Source organism: Macaca nemestrina, chromosome 20, assembly GCF_043159975.1.
Source record: "Macaca nemestrina isolate mMacNem1 chromosome 20, mMacNem.hap1, whole genome shotgun sequence".
NCBI lineage: Eukaryota > Metazoa > Chordata > Mammalia > Primates > Cercopithecidae > Macaca > Macaca nemestrina.
The window spans coordinates 64,849,553-64,875,746 of NC_092144.1; the positions used below are offsets into that span (position 1 = coordinate 64,849,553).

General features: G+C 49.9%; 1 protein-coding gene and 1 pseudogene across 1 annotated transcript; both read left to right on the top strand.

Moving 5' to 3' along the window:
- The first annotated feature begins 355 nt into the window (after positions 1–355).
- LOC105469841 (killer cell immunoglobulin-like receptor 3DL1) lies at positions 356–12,130 on the top strand (annotated as a pseudogene).
- A 2,146-nt stretch (positions 12,131–14,276) lies between these two features.
- LOC139360476 (killer cell immunoglobulin-like receptor 3DL2) lies at positions 14,277–25,903 on the top strand. The gene is made up of 9 exons (XM_071087855.1): positions 14,277–14,349; positions 16,648–16,683; positions 17,431–17,724; positions 19,164–19,463; positions 21,097–21,390; positions 23,995–24,045; positions 24,957–25,058; positions 25,520–25,572; positions 25,672–25,903. The coding sequence occupies exons 1-9, from the start codon at positions 14,316–14,318 to the stop codon at positions 25,846–25,848; spliced, it is 1,341 nt and encodes a 446-aa protein (XP_070943956.1). The 5' UTR covers positions 14,277–14,315; the 3' UTR covers positions 25,849–25,903.
- The last annotated feature ends 291 nt before the right edge of the window (positions 25,904–26,194 follow it).

Here is a 26,194-nt window from a genome sequence, read left to right on the forward strand (position 1 = left end):
TACACACGGAGAAGAGTTTGAAACACAGATAAAAACAACAAAAATACGTGAAAAGTCTTTCTCGTCAGCACAGATTTTAGTCACCTCGTGTCCGGGAGGTTGGATCTGAGACGTGTTTTGAGCTGGTCATAGTGAAGGACACAAGGTGTCAGTTCTCGTGAGAACCATTTCCAGGAAGCCATTTTCCACTCTTGAGTGAGCACCCTCTGCACCTCATGCAAGGTAGGAAGAGCCTGCGTACGTCACCTCCCATGATGTGGTCAGCACGTCAACTGCATGGGCAGGGCGCCAGATAACATCCTGTGCGCTGCTGAGCTGAGCTGGGGCGTGGCCACCTGTCTGCACCGGCAGCACCATGTCGCTCATGGTCGTCAGCGTGGCGTGTTTTGGTGAGTCCCGGAAGGGAATCGACGGAGGAAGCGCTGGGGTGGAGATCTGGGCCTGGAGGGGAGATCTGGACCTGGAGGTTGAGTTATGGGCCTGGAGTGGAGATATGATCCTGGAGTGGAGATCTGAGCCTGGAGTGGAGATATGGGCCTGGGTGGAGATATGAGCCCGGAGTGGAGATCTGGGCCTGGAGTAGAGATATGATCCTGGAGTGGAGATCTGGGCCTGGAGTGGAGATATGGGCCTGGGGTGGAGATATGATCCTGGAGTGGAGATCTGGGCCTGGAGTGGAGATATGATCCTGGAGTGGAGATCTGGGCCTGGAGTGGAGATATGGGCCTGGGGTGGAGATATGATCCTGGAGTGGAGATCTGGGCCTGGAGTGGAGATATGGGCCTGGAGTGGAGATCTGGGCCTGGGTGGAGATATGGGCCTGGGGTGGAGATATAGGCCTGGGATAGAGACATGGGCCTGGCATGGAGGGATGGGCCTGGAATGGAGATATGGGCCTGGGTGGAGATATGGTCCTGGGGTGGAGATCTGGGCCTGGAGTGGAGATATGATCCTGGAGTGGAGATCTGGGCCTGGAATGGAGATATGGGCCTGGAGTGGAGATCTAGGCCTGGGTGGAGATATGGGCCTGGGATAGAGATATTGGCCTGGAGTGGAGATTTGGGTCTGGAGTAGAGATATGAACCTGGAATAGAGATAGGATCCTGGAGTAGAGACATGAGCATGGAGTGGAGATACGGGCCTGCAGTGGAGATACGGGTCTAGAGTGGAGATACGGGCCTGGAGTGGAGATCTGGGCCTGGGCTGGAGATAGGAGCCTGGAGTGGAGATATGTTCCTGGAGTAGAGATATGGGTCTGGAGTGGAGATAGGAGCCTGGAAGGGAGATATGGGTTTGGAGTGGAGATATGGACCTGGAGTGGAGATACGGGCCTGGAGGGGAGATATGAGCCTGGAGGGGAGATATGGCTTTGGAGTGGAGATATGAGTCTGGAGTGCAGATATGAGCCTGGAGAGGAGATATGGGCCTGGGGTGGAGATATGGGCCTGGAGTGGAGATACGGGCCTGGAGTGGAGATATGGACCTGGAATAGAGATAGGATCCTGTAGTAGAGACATGAGCGTGGAGTGGAGATACGGGCCTGCAGTGGAGATACGGGTCTAGAGTGGAGATATGGGCCTGGGCTGGAGATCTGGGCCTGGAGTGGAGATAGGAGCGTGGAGTGGAAATATGTTCCTGGAGTAGAGATATGGGTCTGGAGTGGAGATATGGACCTACACTGGAGATCTGGGCCTGGAGGGGACATATGAACCTGGAGGGGAGATATGGGTTTGGAGTGGAGATATGAGCCTGGAGTGCAGATATGAGCCTGGAGAGGAGATATGGGCCTGGGGTGGAGATAGGGGCCTGGAGTGGAGATAGGAGCCTGGAGGGGAGATATGAGCCTGGAGGGGAGATATGGGTTTGCAGCAGAAATATGGTCCTGGAGAGGATTCCGGGCCTGGAGTGGAGATATGAGACTGGAGTGGAGATATGGGCCTGGAATTGAGACATGGGCCTGGAATTGTGATATGAGCCTGGAGTGGAGATATGGGCCTGGATTGGAGATATGGGACTGGGGTGGAGATAGGAGCCTGGAAAGGAGATATGGGTCTGGAGTGGAGATATGGGCCTGGAGTGGAGATATGAGCCTGGCATGGAGGGATGGGCCTGGAGTGGAGATATGAGCCTGGAGTGGAGATACAGGTCTGGAGTGGAGATATCGGCCTGGAGTGGAGATATGGGCCTGGGGTGGAGACAGGAGCCTGGAAGGGAGATATGGGTTTGGAGTGGAGATATGGGCCTGGAGTGCACATATGGGCCTGGCGGGGAGATATGGGTTTGGAGCGGAGATATGGGCCTGGAGGGGGGATACGGGCCTGGAGTAGAGATATCAGCATGGAGTGGACATATGGGCCTGTTGTGTAGATCTAGGCCTGGGGTGCAGATCTGGATCAGGAGGCTGGGTCTCTGCACAGCTGAGATCCCTGTTGCGGGGGCAGGTAGGCAGCCAGGGTGAGTTTACCTTCAGCCCAGCAAGGGCCTGGCTGCCCAGACGCACAGCCCCGTGGGGGCAGCACGGGAGGCCCTGGTTTGCCTGCAGATGGATCATCCATCATGATCTTTCTTTCCAGGGTTCTTCTTGGTCCAGAGGGCCTGTCCACACACGGGTAAGTCCTTCCCCAAACCTTAGGGTGTCATCTCCCCACCTAAGAGGATTTTCCTGAAACAGGAGGGAAGTCCTATCAGACAGTCTCTCATAAACTAAGAAGGGGGAACCCTGGGGTGCTCGGCTCACACTTCTGACCTCGTCCTCTCTGGCCTTTCTTACCCTTGGCTGAGACAAGCTCTGTGAAGACTGGGGTGAGGTTGGGGTGCTCCAAGCTGAGGTTTGCAGGGAGGAAGTAGTGTCAGCGACTGAGGAAGGGAGGGAAGCAGTGCTAGGAACAGCAGGTCCTCTGAGGACAAAGGTGTAACTCACACCCTCCAGTGTTTCCATGGCGGTCAGGGCTGCAGTGTGGCTGCTGTCATTCTACTAGAAGGGGTGGGGAAACCACAGCCATGACCCTGACATTCCAAATCTCTGATGGGGACTCAGTTCATGCACTGGCTGATATTCCATTCACAAAGGACATGCCCTCCATGCTGTGTCCACTTTGTGTTGTTTTATGTGAGTGATCTTGAAGTGTTAAAATCTAGTAAGAGTCCCTTATTCAGTACTTGTTCAAAGTTCTCAGCTGACACCTTTGTTGTAGGGAGATGCCATGTCTATGTGGGATGGGTTCTTCCTGTAGCCCTGGACACCCAGGTGCGGTAGGAGCCTTAGAAACATGGAAAGGGGAACAATATTCTGAGCACAGGGAGGGAGGGGCGACTCCACATCCTCCTCTCTAAGGCGGCCCCTCCTTTTCCCCCAGGTGGTCAGGACAAGACCTTCTTGTTTGCCCGGCCTAGCGCTGTGGTGCCTCAGGGAGGACACGTAACTCTTCGGTGTTACTATCGTGATGGACTTAACAACTTTACCAACTTCACTCTGTACAAAGACGACAGAAGCCACGTTCCCGTCTTCCACAGCAGAATATTCCAGGAGAGCTTCCTCATGGGCCCTGTGACCCCGGCACACGCAGGGACCTACAGATGTCGGGGTTCATACCCGCACTCCCCCACTGAGTGGTCGGCACTCAGTGACCCCCTGGCGATCAGGGTCACAGGTCAGAGGGCTCCTGTCTGGGCTTCTCCTTGTCCCACCTCCTGAATCCCAGATCTTCTGCTGGGGGTGTCCACCAGGGTCCCATCACCCAGGACCTGACTGTCTTTGGGGTAAAGGGGGATTGAACTCAGGCAAATGGGTGCTGTGATGGGAAGAATAACTGTCCCCAATATGGCTACATTGTAATCCCTGGAGCCTGTGACTCTTTATGCTATAGGGCAGGGGACTGAAGGGGAAAACGGAGCTCAGATTGTTGTGAGTTGACCTTGAGATGGGGAGACGGCCTGGACTGTCCCACTGGGCTCAGTGGAATCACAAGGCACCAAACGAGAGGAGGAGGAGAGTGGGGATTAGAGCAGCGTCGTGGGAGACTCCATCAGCCACTGTGGGCTTTGACGGTGTAGGAAGGCCACGAGCCACAATGGCAGGTGGCCTCTACGGGCTGGAGAAGTCAAGAGAACCGCTCTGCTGAGTCTCCAGAGGGAACGCAGTTCTGTAGACGCCTTGATTTTAGCCCAGGGAGAACTGGATCCAATTTCTGACTCTAAAAGTGGAAGGGGTCAGTGTATTCTCTCCTGCCGCCATGTTTGTGATAATTTTCTGCCACAGCAACAGGAAACCAACACAGGAACATGGTGAAAGACACGTTAAGAAACCAAACGATAGCCGGGCATGGTGGTGGGCGCAAGTAAACCAACGACTGGATTCGATCGCTTGAATCCGGGAGGCAGAAGTTGCAGTGAGCCAAGACCACACCACTGCACTCCAGCCTGGGTGAAAAAGTGACACTCTGTCTCAAAAATCAATTAATTAATCAATTAATTAAAGAAACCAAACAAGGAGAAGGTTGGCAACCCCGAGATCAGGAAGGGCGGGACGCTGATGCCACCACCAGGCTCCATCCACATAGGGAGGGGTCGATGCTCCTCGAACCAGCACCAGGAGCCACCCTGTGGAAGCTGAGGCCATGGAGAAGGCACAGGCATGGCAGGAGAGGCTCCCAATCCCCACCAGGAACAGGGAGTGTGGACACTGGTGCCTGCCTTACTGATCAGTTCATTCCTCCTGCCAGGGACTCCAGTTTGTCCAAAACAGATTGAACCAGGCTGCTAAGAGCCTGGACATGCAGCCTGCCGTGGTTCCTCTTCCACCCCCACATAGATAGTAGGAAACAGATTAGTGGGAAACACATACAACAGCCTAAGAGATGAGGCTGAGCCCAGTGGGAAGGGCGTCCGAGGCTACTAGAGACAGATGGACAGAGAAGAGGGAGGGACACAGATGGAGGGACCTGCACCAGGGGATAAAAGACAGGGAGACACAGAGAGGGAGGAGACAGACAGACAGCCGGGAGGGGAACCCTCACTCGTTCCAGGTGTCATGGATATGATGACAAAGGGAGACGCCTTCTAAACTCACAACGTCTCTTTCTAGGAGTCCACAGAAAACCTTCCCTCCTGGCCCTCCCAGGTCCCCTGGTGAAATCAGGAGAGACGGTCACCCTACAATGTTCTTCAGATATCGTGTTTGAGCACTTCTTTCTGCACAGTGAGGTGAACTTTGAGCAGCCCCTGCGCCTTGTTGGAGAGCTCCATGGTGGGGGTTCCCAGGCCAACTATTCCATCCGTCCCACGACGTCTGCCCTTACAGGGACCTTCAGATGCTACGGTTCTGTCACTCACTCCCCCTATGTGTTGTCAGCTCCCAGTGACCCCCTGGACATCGTGATCACAGGTGAGAGTGTCCGGATATTCTTCTCATTGTCACTGGGACACAGAGTGAATGATCCAGGACTTGGAAGCCCCAGGTGGTCATGAGGAAGATGAGTGTGGGATTCTTATGGAGAGAGACTGACTTGGAGAGGTCTGTACCAACAAAGACAGAGAAACAGGAGACACAAGTACAGACCAGGTGTCATAACAGAGGACAGACACAGGAGCCATACAGGGAGGTAGAAAGGAGAGAAAAAGTTAAAGGGGACACCCAGACGGACAGACATGTCCCACAGGTGTCCTTCCATGCTGACTTTCCTCAGAGACTTGGCACAGGTTATAAGTTTCATTTCTGTTTTACCTCCACAAAGTGTTTCTACCAGGAGAACCCAAGGACACCCATATTTCTGTCCTGAGTCAGCCCCTGTGGCCTCAGGCCTTGTGGCACCTACAGATGCCGTGTTTGTTCTGACACCTCTGCCTTCCGTGCAGTGGACAGTCATCGTCCCAGGATATCATGACCCCAGAACACCAACCCCTGTATGCTGTGTGTACTTGGGGTCCCCAGGCTGGATTCTGAGGCTCATATTCCACATAACCCCACATATGAGAGGATTCCTGAGAGACACAGGGAGAAATCAGGAACATCAAAAAGCAAAGACATAAAGAGAAGACAAAAAGCAAAGACACACAGAGAAGGAGCCGGAGGAAGGAGACTGAGAGACTCACAGACACATAAAGAGACAGAAAAGTGGGCAGAGGAGTGGAGAGAATGATGGAAGGGAGGAGAGAAAAGCTCCAAAATCAGAACCCTGAAGGCGGGGGCACAAACAGAGATAGATAAAGATGTGGGGATGGATTGCAGAGATTCCAAATAGAACTAGAGAGACTGAGAGGCAGAGAAAGACAAGGAGATGGAGAGAGACAGATGATAGATGGATAGGGAGATATAGATAGATGATAAATAGGTAGATGATAGATAATGGATGGGTTATAGATACATAGATGGCGATTGATAGATAGATGATTCATGGAGATGATGATGATGATGATAGATAGATAGACAGATAGATAGATCGATAGATAGATAGAGAGATAGATAGACACATAGATAGGTACATAGATACGAAGATGATACATAGAGACAGAGAGGCAGACAGATAGAGAGGGAATAGACAGATGATACATAGATATAGATAATAGATGGATGGTGGATAGATAGAGAGACAGACAATAGATACAGAGATAGATACATGATACATAGATATAGATTACAGATAGATAATTGATAGATTGACAGGTAGTAGAAAGATTGATCGATCGATAGATAATAGATAGAAATGTGCAGAAGGTTATGAACAAAACAGAAAGTGAGAAACTCAGAATTAAAGACAAAGGAAGATCAAGTCAACAATCCAAGGAGGATCAGAGAGAAGAAAACAATACAAAAAGGGAAAACACACCTCAGGCTGGGGAAGTGAGGTCAGAGACCTAGAGAGACAGAGAAGGTGGAAGGAGGAAACAGACATGAAGAGAGACGGGGTGGAGGGTGAGAGACAGAGAGAGCATTACGTCATAGATCAGGGGAGTGAGTTCTCAGCTCAGATGTGAGGGGAGCTGTGACAGGGAAGAACCTCCCTGAAGAAACTGCCTCTTCTCCTTCCAGGTAAATATGAGAAACCTTCTCTCTCAGCCCAGCCGGGCCCCACGGTTCAGGCAGGAGAGAACGTGACCTTGTCCTGCAGCTCCCAGAACTCGTTTGACATGTACCATCTATCCAGGGAGGGGGAGGCTCGTGAACTTAGTCTCTCTGCAGTGCCAAGCATCAATGGAACATTCCAGGCCGACTTCCCTCTGGGCCCTGCCACCCACGGAGGAACCTACAGATGCTTCGGTTCTTTCCGTACCACACCCTACAAGTGGTCAGACCCGAGTGACCCACTGCCCGTTTCTGTCACAGGTGAGGAAAGCCCATGCCTGTCCCATGTCTTATGATCCCAGAGCCATAGCTGAGGAACTTGCTGCTGATGATGGAGAGAAGCATGGACAGGTTCAGAGAGAAGACCAAGCTTCGGTGTGAGGGTGGGATCAGGACGCAGGATGGCAGAGAGGGCACCTCCAAACCCTCCTGCATGGCCTGCGTGGTGGTCCGTGGTCAGGGCTCCAGGCACCCAGGCAGATGGAGAAACTGGTCAGGACACACCCAGAGGAGGGAGACTGGGCTCAGTTTGGGGAGATCAGAGGTTCCCTCAGCCCCTCAATCTTACTCATTTCCCAGAAGCCCATCCCGGCCTCTCACCCACGCAGACATATCATCACCAGGAACCCTTACACCCTTTCCTTTTCATTTGAAAAAATAATTGTTGAGGTTAAAAATACCTATAAAATTCACCACCTTTACCATTTTTAAGTGTAAAGTCTAGTGGTCATAAATACATTTATATTCTGTTCTGGTTTTTCTTTTGTGTTGTTTTTACCCTCCACCGTTCCCTTCCTGGCCTCTGGTAGCCACCATTCTACTCTCTACCTTCTTGAGATCCACTTTAGAGCTCTTGCATAAGGGTGAGAATTGGCAATCTTTGTAATGAGCTCCAGTTCCATCCATGTGGCTGCAAATGTCAGGATGTTACTGTCTCTATGGATGAGTAGTCTCCATTGTGTGTATGTACTACATTCTCTCTATCCGTTCACCCACTGATGGGCAGGTAGGTGGACTCCACATCTTAGCTACTGTGAACTGTGCTGGAACAGTCATGGGAGTGCAGATAGAACTTCCATACACTGAAGTCCTTTCCTTTGGTTGTAAACCCAATAGTGAATTTGTGAATACTATGAAAATTCTCTTTTTAGTCTTTTGTTTGGTTTTTGTTTTGTTTTTGTTTTTGAGGCAGAGCTTTCCTCTGTAGCCCAGGCTGGAGTGCAACTGACACAATCTAGGCTCATTGCAACCTCCTGGGAGGCAGTGGCCTCCTGGAATCAAATGATTCTTCTGCCTCAGCCTCCCTGGGAGCTGGGATTACAGGCGCACGCCACAACGCCTAGCTACGTTTTGTATTTTTTGATACAGACAGGGTTTCCCCACGTTGATCAGGCTGCTCTCAAACTCCTGACCTCAAGCAAGGTGCTCGCCTCACTCTCCGAAACTGCTGGGATTACAGGCGTGAGCCACCATGCCCAGCCTCTTTTTAGTTTCTTAAAGGACTTCCATACTTTTCTGCATAATGGCTGTACTAATTTACCTTCCTACCAACAGGGTACCAGGATTCTCCTTTCTCTACCATCTTGCCAGCATTTGTTTTCCCTGTCTTGCAGATAAAAGCCATTTTAATGGGGTGAGATGAAAATTCATTGTGATTTTAATTTGTATTTCTCTAATAATGAGTGATACTGAACAGTGTTTCATACACATGATGGCCATTTATATGTTTTGCTTGTGGAGAAATGTCTGTTCATGTCTTTTGCTCATTTTTTAGTTAAATTATTTGTTTTATTGAGTTATGTGAGCTTCTTATATTTCCAGTTATAAATCCCGAATCAGATGCATAGTTTGCAAATATTTTCTCCCATTCTGTGGGTTGTCTCTTCACTTTATTGGTTGCTTCTTTTGCAGTGCAGAAGCTGCTTAGTTTGATGTAATCCCTGTGGTCTGTTTTTTGCTTTGATTACTTGTGTTCTGAGGTTTTAAACAAAATGTCCTTTTCAAACAAATGTCCTGAAGCATTTGCCCAATATTTTCTTCTATGTGTTTCATAGGTTCAGGCCTTAGACTCATGTATTTAATCCATTTGGATTTGACTTTTGTGAATGGTGAGAGGTAGAGGTGCAGTTTCATTCCCTGCATGCAGATAACCCGTTTTCCCCGCATCGTTTATTGAAAAGACTGTCCTTTCATGATTGTCGGTTCTTGACACTTTTGTCAAAATGCATTGGATTGGCTGGGCATGGTGGCTCACACCTGCAATCCCAGCACTTTCAGAGGCCAAGGTGGGTGGATCACCTGAGACCAGGAGTTCAAGGCCCTCCTGGCCAACATAGTAAAACCCTGTCTCCACTAAAAGTACAAAAATTAGCTGAGCATGGTGGTCAGCTCCTGTCATACCACTACTCAAGAGTCTGAGGCAAGAGAATTGCTTGAATTCAGGAGACGGAGGTTGCTGTGAGCCGAGATTGCACCTCTGCACTCCAGCCTGGGTAACAGAGCAAGATTCCATCTCAAAAAAAAAAAGAAAAGAAAAGAAAAGAAAAAAAACCATTGAATGTAGACGGATAGATTATATCTGTGTTCTTCATTTTTCTCCATTGTTCTATGCACTTTTCTTTATGCCAGCATCATGCTGTTTTGCTTACTACAGCTCTGTAACATATTTTTAAGTCAGGTAATGTGATGTTCCTGTTTTCTCTCTATATCTTAAAGTCTCGAGACAATGGGTAACACACACAAAAATTATGGAGAAGAGGATCCCAGGACTCCCAGAGCCCAGTGTTGGATAACAGAGTGTTGGCCATGAACCAACCTCAAAGATTTCCCTTGAGTAGAGGACAGGCACCCTCATTTCCTCACCTCTGTCCTGTCTCTATTCTAGGAAACCCTTCACGTACTTGGCCTTCACCCACTGAACCAAGCTCCAAAACCGGTGAGTAAAGAATCCCTCTTATCTCTGCTTTTGGAAACCTGGGGAGGTGGAAGCCTTGGATTCAAGCCTTGGCTCAGCACCTCCCAGCTCTGACTGTGGGCCTGTTTTCCACCATCTCTCTGAACTCCAGACACTCCAACAGCAAAAGGGATCTTGGCCCAGCACAGGGCTCAGTGAAGTCTCTTCATCTCTAATTTTCTGTAGCTGAGACCTCCTACAAGCTGAAAGAATGATTGCAAATCTGACATCCTTCTCAGGAAAAATGCAGTGTTCTCCCTGCATTCCTAACTGGAGGATAAATTCCTGGGGGCTTGAAAGAGGGAAGGGAAGGGAACATCTAATGATGGTGAGGTGTTTTAGAGAAGTTCCACTTGCCAAGGAATGAACTCCTGTGGGTCATGAGGCAACCCTGGCTGACTCAGCAGAGCAAGAGCCTTGCAGTAAAGAGCCTTGCACGCACACTCCGACTCACTGACTCATTCAGCCATGGCCCCATGCTGAGGCTGTGCAGTCAGAATCCTTTCCTATTGTTGCCATAACAAATTTCCACAAAATTGGTGGATGAAAACAAAACGGCTTTTTAATTATCTTACAGTGCTGTAGCTCAAAGGATGAAATGCACCTCACTGGGCTAAAATCAAGGTGACAGCAAGGCTGCCTTCCCTCTGAAGGTTCCAGGCGAGAATCTGCTCTTCACATGTCCCAGTTTCTAGAGGCTCCCACATTCCTTGGCTCCTGGTCCCCTTCCTCCTTCCTCAAAACAGAGCAGGAGAAAGCTGGGTCTCCCGCCATCAGGCCGCTTGTCCTAAGGAGCATTCCACATGGTTACCTGTCAATCAAGAAACGAGAGACAATCTATAACAAGGAACTGCTATGATTAGCTTCTTATTGGAGTCTCTTCTTCCTCCAGGTATCCCCAGACACCTGCATGTTCTGATTGGGACCTCAGTGGTTATGATCCTCTTCACCATCTTCTTCTTTCTCCTGCATCGCTGGTGCTCCAACAAAAAGAGTAAGTCTCACGAAGCAGAGGCCACAGACCTCAGGGACGTGGGGGGAAGTGGGATGGGAGCACGCAGGTGTGTGTTCCTCACCGGCAGGATGGTCTCTGGCCCAAGGCAGGAGCCACAGAGGCAGAGCTTTCTAGAGAGAGCACCAGACACCCTGTCCCTGCCTTCAGCTCACAGACCATTGCCTGATTCTGAACTGTATCCTCATGTCCCTGCAGCCACTGACATCCAGGAGAAGGTTCCATGATAGGCAGAAAGTGGGAGACAGAATCAATGGGATGGAAATTGAGAGCCATTCATGGGAAGGGGTCTTGAACTTAGAGAAACAGAATGTCTGAGCCTCGCTGTTGGCAGCTGAGGCACCTCAGGCGTCTACGGCCTCCCCTGTGTGTTGGACTCTGCACATGAAATGAGGACACAGAAGTGTCCTCCCAGCTGTTTTGATGACTTTTGTCTCCTACAGATGCTGCTGCAATGGACCAAGAGCCTGCGGGGGACAGAACAGTGAACAGGGAGGTAGGTCCTCCTCGGCCCAGCCTCGTGGATCGAATCTTATTCCCTAATAGTCCTGAAGAATGTGAGCCCCTCCCTCACTCAACATTTCCCTCTCTCCAGGACTCTGAAGAACAAGACCCTCAGGAGGTGACATACGCACAGTTGGATCACTGCGTTCTCACACAGGGAAACATCACTCGCCCTTCTCAGAGGCCCAAGAGACCCCCAGCAGATACCAGCGTGTACACGGAGCTTCCAAATGCTGAGCCCAGATCGAAAGTTGTCTTCTATCCATGAGCACCACCGTCAGGCCTTGCAGGGGTCTTCTAGGGAGACAACAGCCCTGTCTCAAAACCGGCTTCACAGCTCCAATGTACCAGCAGCAGGAATCCGAAGGTGTGAGTCTGCATCTTAGGGCATCGCTCTTCCTCACACCACGAATCTGAACGTGCCTCTCTCTTGCTTACAAATGTCTAAGATCCCCACTCCCTGCTGCGAGAAAACACACTCCTTTGCTTAGCCCACAATTCTCCACTTCACTTGACCCCTGCCCACCTCTCCAACCTACTGGCTTACTTCCTAGTCCTACTGGAGGCTGCAGTCACACTGAGGAACTCACAATTCCAATCATACAAGAGGCTCCTTCTTAACACGGCACTTAGTCATGTGCTGTTCCACCTTCCCTCATGCTGTTCCACCTCCCCTCATGCTGTTCCACCTTCCCTCAGATTATCTTTCAGCCCTTGTCAGCAGTGAAACTTATAAATTTTTTTATCATTTCAACGTAGCTCTCTCCTCTTCAAATAAACACCTCTACCCTCATCCTTTAGGTAATGTGACTCTTTATTCGCCGAAAGTTTGTGGTGTTATCATTACTATGTCCATATAGCCCCGTATGTTCTGCACTGGGTTCTCACCCCTGGACTCTGAGCTTCTGGAGGCAGAGTGGAGCCTGATTTCTGTCTGGAACTCCAATTTCCACCTAACGATGCAGCGCATAGGAGGTTGCAAGGATCGTGAATCAGATGAACAAGTGATATTCTTACTCTCTGCAGACCTGGAAAGCTGGCAGAGCCATTCCAAGATGAAACATTTGTAGAGTCATAGGCCTTGTTAGTCTCATCTCCACGGGGACACATGTCCACACATCATCTTCATACTATAAATACACAGTCGCTCCTCCAGACCTGTGGGGTTTACAGGTGTTTATTGAACCAACTATAAACCAAAAATATTCAGAGAAAAAATCCACAAAGTTTCAAAAAGCAAAACTATATTGAATGGACACAAATGGAATGGTGTGTAGGCTGAGTCAGGAATTATAAGTAATCTAGAGATGATTTCATGTATACAGGAGGATGAGCATGGATTATATGCAAACCCTGTGCCATTTCATGTAAGAGGCTTGAGCACCTGCAGATTGTGGTATCTGAGCCGAGATCCTGAAACTAATCACCCATGAATAATGAATGATGATTGGATCTAACTTTTATTTCTCAGTTTTAAATATGAATCATAAAAAATGTACAATAACAAGATTAAAACCAAGAAGTGGTTTATAGTGTGAGAATACGTTTAGATTTCTTTTTTTCTATGTGTAACCCTCGGGCCCATGTTATCTATGGAGAAGACATTCTATTCCTCCTTAAACCACACGGCAGCCTTTGTCAGTTCTAACGGGACTGTGTGTACACGGATGTATTTTAGACACTGTTTTCCGATAAGGGGCTCTCTGTGTTCGCTCTCTTGAGGATGCTGCACATTCCGTAGGCTTATACAAACCCTTACAATTTGGTAGCAGGAGTCCCCTAGTTTTTTATTATAGGCAATTTGCTATGCTTTTTAAAATATTTCTTGAGGCGGAGTCTCGCTCTGTCGCCCAGGCTGCACTGCAGTGGCACGATCTCAGCTCACTGCAACTTCCGCCTCCCAGGTTCAAGCGATTCTCCTGCCTCAGCCTCTTGAGTAGCTGGCATTACAGGTGCCCACCACCAGGAATGGCTAATTTTTGTATTTTTAGCAGAGACATGGTTTCACTAAGTTGGCCAGGGTGGTCTCGAACTCCCGACCTCTGCTGATCAGCCCACCACGGCTTCCCAAAGTGCTGGGGGACACTTGATTTTCTATAGCATTATGTTACTGGGTATTTTCATACAATTCAAAATGAGGGAGGCAGAGAGACAGAGAGAGAGTGAACCATAAGTTCGGGGCTCTGGACTCTAAGGTCATGAGACAAATTGTAGATAAAATGACAAAAATCCAGAATTGACATGTTGTGGGTTTTGCTGATGAAGAACAGTTCTAAGATTGTACATAATTGCATAATCCTTCCCTGGGTATTTAAATCATTTAAACTGGTTCTGCTGTCGTACTAGAAATACAAGCATGAAACATCCTAATGGTTTATTCGTTACAATTACCCTGACAATGTTCATAATACCTATTAGATATTTCGCATATTATACAGGAGAAGAGTTTGAAATACAGATAAAAACAACAAAAATACGTGAAAAGTCTTTCTCGTCAGCACAGATTTTAGTCACCTCGTGTCCGGGAGGTTGGATCTGAGACGTGTTTTGCGCTGGTCATAGTGAAGGACACAAGGTGTCAGTTCTAGTGAGAACCATTTCCAGGAAGCCATTTTCCACTCTTGAGTGAGCACCCGCTGCACCTCATGCAAGGTAGGAAGAGCCTGCGTACATCACCCTCCCATGATGTGGTCAGCACGTCAACTGCATGGGCAGGGCGCCAGATAACATCCTGTGCGCTGCTGAGCTGAGCTGGGGCGCGGCCGCCTGTCTGCACCGGCAGCACCATGTCGCTCATGGTCGTCAGCCTGGCGTGTGTTGGTGAGTCCCGGAAGGGAATCGACGGAGGAAGCGCTGGGGTGGAGATCTGGGCCTGGAGGGGAGATCTGGACCTGGAGGTTGAGTTATGGGCCTGGAGTGGAGATATGATCCTGGAGTGGAGATCTGAGCCTGGAGTGGAGATATGGGCCTGGGTGGAGATATGAGCCCGGAGTGGAGATCTGGGCCTGGAGTAGAGATATGATCCTAGAGTGGAGATCTGGGCCTGGAGTGGAGATATGGGCCTCGAGTGGAGATATGATCCTGGAGTGGAGATCTGGGCCTGGAGTGGAGATATGATCCTGGAGTGGAGATCTGGGCCTGGAGTGGAGATCTGGGCCTGGGGTGGAGATATGATCCTGGAGTGGAGATCTGGGCCTGGGGTGGAGATATGATCCTGGAGTGGAGATCTGGGCCTGGAGTGGAGATATGGGCCTGGGGTGGAGATATGATCCTGGAGTGGAGATCTGGGCCTGGGGTGGAGATATGATCCTGGAGTGGAGATCTGGGCCTGGAGTGGAGATACGATCCTGGAGTGGAGATCTGGGCCTGGAGTGGAGATATGGGCCTGGAGTGGATATCTGGGCCTGGAGTGGAGATATGGGCCTGGGGTGGAGATATGGGCCTGGGATAGAGACATGGGCCTGGAATGGAGATATGGGCCTGGGTGGAGATATGGTCCTGGGGTGGAGATCTGGGCCTGGAGTGGAGATATGATCCTGGAGTGGAGATATGGGCCTGGAATGGAGATCTGGGCCTGGAGTGGAGATCTGGGCCTGGGTGGAGATATGGGCCTGGGATAGAGATATTGGCCTGGAGTGGAGATTTGGGCCTGGAGTAGAGATATGAACCTGGAATAGAGATAGGATCCTGGAGTAGAGACATGAGCATGGAGTGGAGATACGGGCCTGCAGTGGAGATACGGGTCTAGAGTGGAGATATGGGCCTGGAGTGGAGATCTGGGCCTGGGCTGGAGATCTGGGCCTGGAGTGGAGATAGGAGCCTGGAGTGGAGATATGTTCCTGGAGTAGAGATATGGGTCTGGAGTGGAGATAGGAGCCTGGAAGGGAGATATGGGTTTGGAGTGGAGATATGGACCTGGAGTGGAGATACGGGCCTGGAGGGGAGATATGAGCCTGGAGGGGAGATATGGCTTTGGAGTGGAGATATGAGCCTGGAGTGCAGATATGAGCCTGGAGAGGAGATATGGGCCTGGGGTGGAGATATGGGCCTGGAGTGGAGATATGGGCCTGGAGTGGAGATATGGACCTGGAATAGAGATAGGATCCTGTAGTAGAGACTTGAGCGTGGAGTGGAGATACGGGCCTTCAGTGGAGATACGGGTCTAGAGTGGAGATATGGGCCTGGGCTGGAGATCTGGGCCTGGAGTGGAGATAGGAGCCTGGAGTGGAAATATGTTCCTGGAGTAGAGATATGGGTCTGGAGTGGAGATATGGACCTGCACTGGAGATCTGGGCCTGGAGGGGACATATGAACCTGGAGGGGAGATATGGGTTTGGAGTGAAGATATGAGCCTGGAGTGCAGATATGAGCCTGGAGAGGAGATATGGGCCTGGGGTGGAGATAGGGGCCTGGAGTGGAGATAGGAGCCTGGAGGGGAGATATGAGCCTGGAGGGGAGATATGGGTTTGCAGCAGAAATATGGGCCTGGAGAGGATTCCGGGCCTGGAGTGGAGATATGAGACTGGAGTGGAGATATGGGCCTGGAATTGAGACATGGGCCTGGAATTGTGATATGAGCCTGGAGTGGAGATATGGGCCTGGATTGGAGATATGGGACTGGGGTGGAGATAGGAGCCTGGAAAGGAGATATGGGTCTGGAGTGGAGATATGGGCCTGGAGTGGGGATATGAGCCTGGCATGGAGGGATGGGCCTGGAGTGGAGATATGGGCCTGGGGTGGAGATAGGAGCCTGGAAGGGAGATATGGGCCTGGAGTGCAGATATGGGCCTGGAGTGCAGATATGGGCCTGGGGGGAGATATGGGTTTGGAGCGGAGATATGGGCCTGGAGGGGAGATATGGGCCTGGAGTAGAGATATCAGCATGGAGTGGACATATGGGCCTGTTGTGTAGATCTAGGCCTGGGGTGCAGATCTGGATCAGGAGGCTGGGTCTCTGCACAGCTGAGATCCCTGTTGCGGGGGCAGGTGGGCAGACAGGGTGAGTTTACCTTCAGCCCAGCAAGGGCCTGGCTGCCCAGATGCACAGCTCCGTGGGGGCAGCAGGGGAGGCCCTGGTTTGCCTGCAGATGGATCATCCATCATGATCTTTCTTTCCAGGGTTCTTCTTGGTCCAGACGGCCTGTCCACACACGGGTGAGTCCTTCCCCAAACCTTAGGGTGTCATCTCCCCACCTAAGAGGATTTTCCTGAAACAGGAGGGAAGTCCTATCAGACAGTCTCTCATAAACTAAGAAGGGGAAACCCTGGGGTGCTCAGCTCACACTTCTGACCTCGTCCTCTCTGGCCTTTCTTACCCTTGGCTGAGACAAGCTCTGTGAAGACTGGGGTGAGCTTAGGGTGCTCCAAGCTGAGGTGTGCAGGGAGGAAGTGGTGTCAGCGACTGAGGAAGGGAGGGAAGCAGTGCTAGGAACAGCAGGTCCTCTGAGGACAAAGGTGTAACTCACACCCTCCAGTGTTTGCATGACGGTCAGGGCTGCAGTGTGGCTGCTGTCATTCTACCAGAAGAGGTGGGGAAACCACAGCCATGACCCTGACATTCCAAATCTCTGATGGGGACTCAGTTCATGCACTGGCTGATATTCCATTCACAAAGGACATGACCTCCATGCCGTGTCCACTTTGTGTTGTTTTATGTGAGTGATCTTGAAGTGTTAAAATCTACTAAGAGTCCCTTATTCAGTACTTGTTCAAAGTTCTCAGCTGACACCTTTGTTGTAGGGAGATGCCATGTCTATGTGGGATGGGTTCTTCCTGTAGCCCTGGACACCCAGGTGCGCTAGCAGCCTTAGAAACATGGAAAGGGGAACAATCTTCTGAGCACAGGGAGGGAGGGGTGACTCCACATCCTCCTCTCTAAGGCGGCCCCTCCTTTTCCCCCAGGTGGTCAGGACAAGACCTTCTTGTTTGCCCGGCCTAGCGCTGTGGTGCCTCAGGGAGGACACGTGACTCTTCGGTGTTACTATCGTGATGGACTTAACAACTTTACCAACTTCACTCTGTACAAAGACGACAGAAGCCACGTTCCCATCTTCCACAGCAGAATATTCCAGGAGAGCTTCCTCATGGGCCCTGTGACCCCAGCACACGCAGGGACCTACAGATGTCGGGGTTCATACCCGCACTCCCCCACTGAGTGGTCGGCACTCAGTGACCCCCTGGCGATCAGGGTCACAGGTCAGAGGGCTCCTGTCTGGGCTACTCCTTGTCCCACCTCCTGAATCCCAGAGCTTCTGCTGGGAGTGTCCACCAGGGTCCCATCACCCAGGACCTGACTGTCTTTGGGGTAAAGGGGGATTGAACTCAGGGAAATGGGTGCTGTGATGGGAAGAATAACTGTCCCCAATATGGCTACATTCTAATCCCTGGAGCCTGTGATTCTTTATGCTACAGGGCAGGGGACTGAAGGGGAAGTTGGAGCTCAGGTTGTTGATGAGTTGACCTTGAGATGGGGAGATGGCCTGGACTGTCCCACTGGGCTCAGTGTAATCACAAGGGTCCTCGTGACAGGCGGAGGAAAAGGAGAGTGGGGATTAGAGCAGTGTCGTGGGAGACTCCATCAGCCACTGTGGGCTTTGAAGGTGGAGGAAGGCCACGAGCCACAATGGCAGGTGGCCTCTACGGGCTGGAGAAGTCAAGAGAACCGCTCTGCTGAGTCTCCAGACGGAACACAGTTCTGTAGACGCCTTGATCTTAGCATAGGGAGAACTGGATCCAATTTCTGTCTCCAGAAGTGGAAGGGGTCAGTGTGTTCTCTCCTGCCGCCATGTTTGTGATAATTTTCTGCAGCAGCAACAGGAAACCAACATAACAACCAGGTCAAGGACGAGTTAGGAAACCAAACAACGATAGCCGGGCATAGTGGTGGGCGCGAGTAACCAACGATTGGATTCAATCGCTTGAATCTGGGAGGAAGTTGCAGTGAGCCAAGACCACACCACTACACTCCAGCCTGGGTGAAAAAGTGACACTCTGTCTCAAAAATCAATTAATTAATCAATTAATTAAAGAAAACAAACAAGGAGAAGGTTGGCAACCCCGAGATCAGGAAGAACGGGACGCTGATGCCACCACCAGGCTCCATCCACATAGGGAGGGGTCGATGCTCCTGGAACCAGCACCAGGAGCCACCCTGTGGAAGCTGGCACCATGGAGAAGGCACAGGCATGGCAGGAGAGGCTCCCAATCCCCACCAGGAACAGGGAATGTGGACACTGGTGCCTGCCTTACTGATCAGTTCATTCCTCCCGCCAGGGACTCCAGTTTGTCCAAAACAGATTGAACCAGGCTGCTAAGAGCCTGGACATGCAGCCGGCCGTGGTTCCTCTTCCAGCCCCACATAGACAGCAGGAAACAGATTAGTGGGAAACACATACAACAGCCTAAGAGATGAAGCTGAGCCCAGTGGGAAGGGCGTTCGAGGCTACTAGAGACAGACGGACAGAGAATAGGGAGGGACACAGATGAAGGGACCTGCACCAGGGGATAAAAGACAGGGAGACACAGAGAGGGAGGAGACAGACAGACAGCCGGGAGAGGAACCCTCACTCGTTCCAGGTGCCATGGATATGATGACAAAGGGAGACGCCTTCTAAACTCACAACCTCTCTTTCTAGGAGTCCACAGAAAACCTTCCCTCCTGGCCCTCCCAGGTCCCCTGGTGAAATCAGGAGAGACGGTCACCCTACAATGTTCTTCAGATATGGTGTTTGAGCACTTCTTTCTGCACAGTGAGGTGAACTTTGAGAAGCCCTTGCACCTTGTTGGAGAGCTCCATGGTGGGGGTTCCCAGGCCAACTATTCCATCAATTCCACGACGTCTGACCTTGCAGGGACCTACAGATGCTACGGTTCTGTCACTCACTCCGACTATGTGTTGTCAGCTCCCAGTCACCCCCTGGACATCGTGATCACAGGTGAGAGTGTCCGGACATTCTTCTCATTGTCACTGGGACACAGAGTGAATGATCCAGGACTTGGAAGCCCCAGGTGGTCCTGAGGAAGATGAGTGTGGGATTCTTATGGAGAGAGACTCACTTGGGGAGGTCTGTACCAACAGAGACAGAGAAACAGGAGACACAAGTACAGACCAGGTGTCATAACAGAGGACAGACACAGGGGCCATACAGGGAGGTAGAAAAGAGAGAAAGAGTTAAAGGGGACACTCAGACACAGACATGTCCCAGAGACAGTCGTCCTTCTGTGCTGACGTTGCTCAGAGACTTGGCACAGATTAGAAATTTCATTTCTGTTTTACCTCCACAAAGCGTTTCTACCAGGAGAACCCAAGGACGCCCATATTTCTGTCCTGAGTCAGCCCCTGTGGCCTCAGACCTTGTGGCACCTACAGATGCCGTGTTTGTTCTGACACCTCTGCCTTCTGTGCAGTGGAGAGTCATTGTCCCAGGATATCATGGCCCCAGAACACCAACCCCTGTATGCTGTGTGTACTTGGGGTCCCCGCACTGGATTCTGAGGCTCATATTCCACATAATCCTACATATGATCGATTCCTGAGAGACACAGAGAGAAATCAGGAACATCAAAAAGCAAAGACATAAACACACAGAGAATGATCCAGAGGAAGGGGACTGAGAGACACACAGACACATAAACAGATAGAAGAGAGGGCAGAGGAGTGGAGAGAATGATGGAAGGGAGCAGAGAAAAGCTCCAAAATCAGAACCCTGAGGGAGGGGCACAAAGACAGAGATAGATAAAGATGTCGGGATGGATTGCAGAGATTCCAAAGAGAACTAGAGAGACTGAGAGGCAGAGAAAGACAAGGAGATGGAGAGAGACAGATGGTAGATGGGTAGATAGCTATAGATAGATGATAAATAGGTAGATGATAGGTAGTGGATGGGTTATAGATACTTAGACAGCGATTGATAGATGATACATAGAGCTGATGATGATAGATTAGATAGATAGATAGATAGATAGATAGATAGATAGATAGATAGATAAATGGATCGATAGATAGATAGGTAGATAGACACATAGATAGATACGTAGATACGTAGATGATACATAGACAGAGAGGCAGACAGATAGAGAGGGAATAGACAGATGATATATAGATATAGATAATAGATAGATGGTGGATATAGACAGACGATAGAGAGAGAGATACATGATACATAGATATAGATTACAGATAGATAATTGATAGATTGACAGGTGGCAGATAGCTAGATCAATCGATAGATAATAGATAGAAATGTGCAGAAGGTTATGAACAAGACAGAAAGTGAGAAACTCAGAATTAAAGAAAAAGGAAGATCAAGTCAACAATCCAAGGAGGGTCAGAGAGAAGAAAACAATACAAAAAGGGAAAACACACCTCAGGCTGGGGAAGTGAGGTCAGAGACCTAGAGAGACAGAGAAGGTGGAAGGAGGAAACAGACATGAAGAGAGACGGGGTGGAGGGTGAGAGACAGAGAGAGCATTAGGTCATAGAGCAGGGGAGTGAGTTCTCAGCTCAGGTGTGAGGGGAGCTGTGACAGGGAAGAACCTCCCTGAAGAAACTGCCTCTTCTCCTTCCAGGTCTATATGAGAAACCTTCTCTCTCAGCCCAGCCGGGCCCCACGGTTCAGGCAGGAGAGAACGTGACCTTGTCCTTCAGCTCCCAGAACTCGTTTGACATGTATCATCTATCCAGGGAGGGGGAGGCTCGTGAACTTAGTCTCTCTGCAGTGCCAAGCGTCAATGGAACATTCCAGGCCAACTTCCCTCTGGGCCCTGCCACCCACGGAGGAACCTACAGATGCTTCGGTTCTTTCCGTAGCGCACCCTACAAGTGGTCAGGCCCGAGTGACCCACTGCCCGTTTCTGTCACAGGTGAGGAAACCCCATGCCTGTCCCATGTCTTATGATCCCAGAGCCATAGCTGAGGAGCTTCCTGCTGATGATGGAGAGAAGCATGGACAGGTTCAGAGAGAAGACCAAGCTTCGGTGTGAGGGCGGGATCAGGACGCAGGATGGCAGAGAGGGCACCTCCAAACCCTCCTGCATGGCCTGCGTGGTGGTCCGTGGTCAGGGCTCCAGGCACCCAGGCAGATGGAGAAACTGGTCAGGACAGACCCAGAGGAGGGAGACTGGGCTCAGTTTGGGGAGATCAGAGGTTCCCTCAGCCCCTGAATCTTACTCATTTCCCAGAAGCCCACCCTGGCCTCTCACTCACACAGACATATCATCACCAGGAACCCTTACACCCTTTCCTTTTCATTTGAAAAAATAATTGTTGAGGTTAAAAATACCTATAAAATTGACCACCTTTACCATTTTTAAGTGTAAAGTCTAGTGGTCATAAATACATTTATATTCTGTTCTGGTTTTTGTTTTGTGTTGTTTTTACCCTCCACCATTACCTTCCTGGCCTCTGGTAGCCACCATTCTACTCTCTACCTTCTTGAGATCCACTTTAGAGCTCTTGCATAAGGGTGAGAATTGGCAATCTTTGTAATGAGCTCCAGTTCCATCCATGTGGCTGCAAATGTCAGGATGTTACTGTCTCTATGGATGAGTAGTCTCCACTGTGTGTATGTACCACATTCTCTCTATCCGTTCACCCACTGATGGGCAGGTAGGTGGACTCCACATCTTAGCTACTGTGAACTGTGCTGGAACAGTCATGGGAGTGCAGATAGAACTTCAATACACTGAAGTCCTTTCCTTTGGATGTAAACCCAGTAGTGAATTTGTGAATACTATGAAAATTCTCTTTTTAGTCGTTTGTTTGGTTTTTGTTTTGTTTTTGTTTTTGAGGCAGAGCTTTCCTCTGTAGCCCAGGCTGGAGTGCAACTGACACAATCTAGGCTCATTGCAACCTCCTGGGAGGCAGAGGCCTCCTGGAATCAAATGATTCTTCTGCCTCAGCCTCCCTGGGAGCTGGGATTACAGGTGTACACCACAACGCCTAGCTACGTTTCATATTTTTTAGTACAGACAGGGTTTCCCCATGTTGGCCAGGCTGCTCTCAAACTCCTGACCTCAAACGAGGTGCCCGCCTCGCTCTCCGAAACTGCTGGGATTACAGGCATGAGCCACCATGCCCAGCCTCTTTTTAGTTTCTTAAAGGATTTCCATACTTTTCTGCATAATGGCTGTACTAATTTACTTTCCTACCAACAGGGTACCAGGTTTCTCCTTTCTCTGTCATCTTGCCAGCATTTGTTTTGTCTGTCTTATGGATAAAAACCATTTTAATGGGGTGAGATGAAAATTCATTGTGATTTTTCATTTGTATTTCCCTGATGATGAGTGACACTGAACACTTTCATACACATGATGGCCATTTATATGTTTTGTTTGTGGAGAAATATCTGTTCATGTCTTTTGCTCATTTTTTAGTTAAATTATTTGTTTTATTGAGTTATGTGAGCTTCTTATATTTCTAGTTATAAATCCCGTCTCAGATGCATTGTTTGCAATTATTGGCTCCCATTCTGTGGGTTGTCTCTTCACTTTGTTGGTTATTTGTTTTGCAGTGCAGAAGCTGCTTAGTTTGATATAATCCCTGTGGTCTGTTTTTTGGTTTGATTACTTGTGTTTTTGAGGTTTTAAACAAAATGTCTTTTCTCAGACAAATGTCCTGAAGCATTTCCCCAATATTTTCTTCTACATGTTTCATAGGTTCAGGACTTAGACTCATGTATTTAATCCATTTGGATTTGACGTTCCTGAATGGTGAGAGGTACAGGTGCAGTTTCATTCCCTGCATGGAGATAACCCGTATTCCCCGCATCATTTATTGAAAAGACTGTCCTTTCCTGATTGTAGGTTCTTGACACTTTTGTCAAAATGCATTGGATTGGCTGGGCATGGTGGCTCACACCTGCAATCCCAGCACTTTCAGAGGCCAAGGTGGGTGGATCACCTGAGACCAGGAGTTCGAGGCCCGCCTGGCCAACATAGTAAAACCCTGTCTCCACTAAAAGTACAAAACTTAGCTGAGCATGGTGGTCAGCACCGGTCATACCACTACTCGAGAGTCTGAGGCAAGAGAATTGCTTGAATTCAGGAGACAGAGGTTGCTGTGAGCCGAGATTGCACCTCTACACTCCAGCTTGGGTGACAGAGCAAGATTCCATCTCAAAAAAACAAAAAAGCCGTTGAATGTAGACGCATAGATTGTATCTGTGTTCTTCATTTTACTCCGTTGTTCTATGCACTTTTCTTTATGCCAACGTCATGTTGTTTTGTTTACTACGGCTCTGTAACATATTTTTAAGTCAGGTAATGTGATGTTCCTGTTTTCCCTCTATATCTTAAAGTCTCGAGACAATGGGTAACACATACAAAAATTATGGAGAAGAGGACCCCAGGACTCCCAGAGCCCAGTGTTGGATAACAGAGTGTTGGCCGTGAACTAACCTCAAAGATTTCCCTTGAGTAGAGGACAGGCACCCTCATTTCCTCACCTCTCTCCTGTCTCTGTTCTAGGAAACCCTTCACGTAGTTGGCCTTCACCCACTGAACCAAGCTCCAAAACCAGTGAGTAAAGAACCCCTCTTATCTCTGCTTTTGGAAACCTGGGGAGGTGGAAGCCTTGGATTCAAGCGTTGGCTCAGCACCTCCCAGCTCTGACTGTGGGCCTGTCTTCCACCAACTCTCTGAACTCCAGACACTCCAACAGCAAAAGGGATCTTGGCCCAGCACAGGGCTCCGTGAAGTCTCTTCATCTCTAATTTTCTGTAGCTGAGACCTCCTACAAGCTGGAAGAATGACTGCAAATCTGACATCCTTCTCAGGAAAAATGCAGTGTTCTCCCTGCATTCCTAACTGGAGGATAAATTCCTGGGGGCTTGAAAGAGGGAAGGGAAGGGAACATCTAATGAGGGTGAGGTGTTTTAGAGAAGTTCCACTTGCCAAGGAATGAACTCCTGTGGGTCATGAGGCAACCCTGGCTGACTCAGCAGAGCCAGAGCCTTGCAGTAAAGAGCCTTGCACGCACACTCCGACTCACTGACTCATTCAGCCATGGCCCCATGCTCAGGCTGTGCAGTTAGAATCCTTTTCTATTGTTGCCATAACAAATTTCCACAAAATTGGTGGATGAAAACAAAACGGCTTTTTAATTATCTTACAGTGCTGTAGCTCAAAGGATGAAATGCACCTCACTGGGCTAAAATCAAGGTGACAGCAAGGCTGCCTTCCCTCCGAAGGTTCCAGGCGAGAATCTGGTCTTCATATATCCCAGTTTCTAGAGGCTCCCACGTTCCTTGGCTCCTGGTCCCCTTCCTCCTTCCTCAAAACAGAGCAGGAGAAAGCTGGGTCTCCCGCCATCAGGCCGCTTGTCCTAAGGAGACATTCCACATGGTTACCTGTCAATCAAGAAACGAGAGACAATCCATAAGAAGGAACTGCTATGATTAGCTTCTTATTGGAGTCTCTTCTTCCTCCAGGTATCCCCAGACACCTGCATGTTCTGATTGGGACCTCAGTGGTCATGATCCTCTTCACCATCTTCTTCTTTCTCCTGCATCGCTGGTGCTCCAACAAAAAGAGTAAGTCTCACGAAGCAGAGGCCACAGACCTCAGGGCCGTGTGGGGAAGCGGGATGGGAGCAGGAAGGTGTGTGTTCCTCACCGGCAGGATGGTCTCTGGCCCAAGGCAGGAGCCACAGAGGCAGAGCTTTCTAGAGAGAGCACCAGACACCCTGTCCCTGCCTTCAGCTCACAGACCATTGCCTGATTCTCAACTGTATCCTCATGTCCCTGCAGCCACTGACATCCAGGAGAAGGTTCCATGACAGGCAGAAAGTGGGAGGCAGAATCACTGGGATGCCAGTTGAGAGCCGTTCATGGGAAGGGGTCTTGAACTCAGAGAGACAGAATGTCTGAGTCTGGCTGTTGGCAGCTGAGGGACCTCAGGCACCTACGGCCTCCCCTGTGTGTTGGACTCTGCACATGAAATGAGGACCCAGACGTGCCCTCCCAGCTGTTTTGATGACTTTTGTCTCCTACAGATGCTGCTGCAATGGACCAAGAGCCTGCGGGGGACAGAACAGTGAACAGGGAGGTAGGTCCTCCTCGCCCCAGCCTCGTGGATCGAATCTTATTCCCTAATAGTCCTGAAGAATGTGAGCCCCTCCCTCACTCAACATTTCCCTCTCTCTAGGACTCTGACGAACAAGACCCTCAGGAGGTGACATACGCACAGCTGGATCACCGCGTTTCCACACAGGGAAAAATCACTCGCCCTTCTCAGAGGCCCAAGACACCCCCAACAGATACCAGTGTGTACACGGAACTTCCAAATGCTGAGCCCAGATCGAAAGTTGTCTTCTATCCATGAGCACCACCGTCAGGCCTTGCAGGGTCTTCTAGGGAGACAACAGCCCTGTCTCAAAACCGGCTTCACAGCTCCAATGTACCAGCCGCAGGAATCTGAAGGTGTGAGAGTGCATCTTAGGGCATCGCTCTTCCTCACACCACGAATCTGAACGTGCCTCTCTCTTGCTTACAAATGTCTAAGGTCCCCACTGCCTGCTGCAGAGAAAACACACTCCTTTGCTGAGCCCACAATTCTCCACTTCACTTGACCCCAGCCCACCTCTCCAACCTACTGGCTTACTTCCTAGTCCTACTGGAGGCTGCGATCACACTGAGGAACTCACAATTCCAGACATACAGGAGGCTCC

Excerpts from the sequence above, each read along its gene's own strand:
- LOC139360476 (XM_071087855.1), top strand. The coding sequence starts at position 14,316 with ATGTCGCTCATGGTCGTCAGCCTGGCGTGTGTTG. Across the intron at positions 21,391-23,994 it reads ACTGCCCGTTTCTGTCACAG|GAAACCCTTCACGTAGTTGG; the intron begins GTGAGGAAACCC and ends TCTCTGTTCTAG. Across the intron at positions 25,059-25,519 it reads CTGGTGCTCCAACAAAAAGA|ATGCTGCTGCAATGGACCAA; the intron begins GTAAGTCTCACG and ends TGTCTCCTACAG.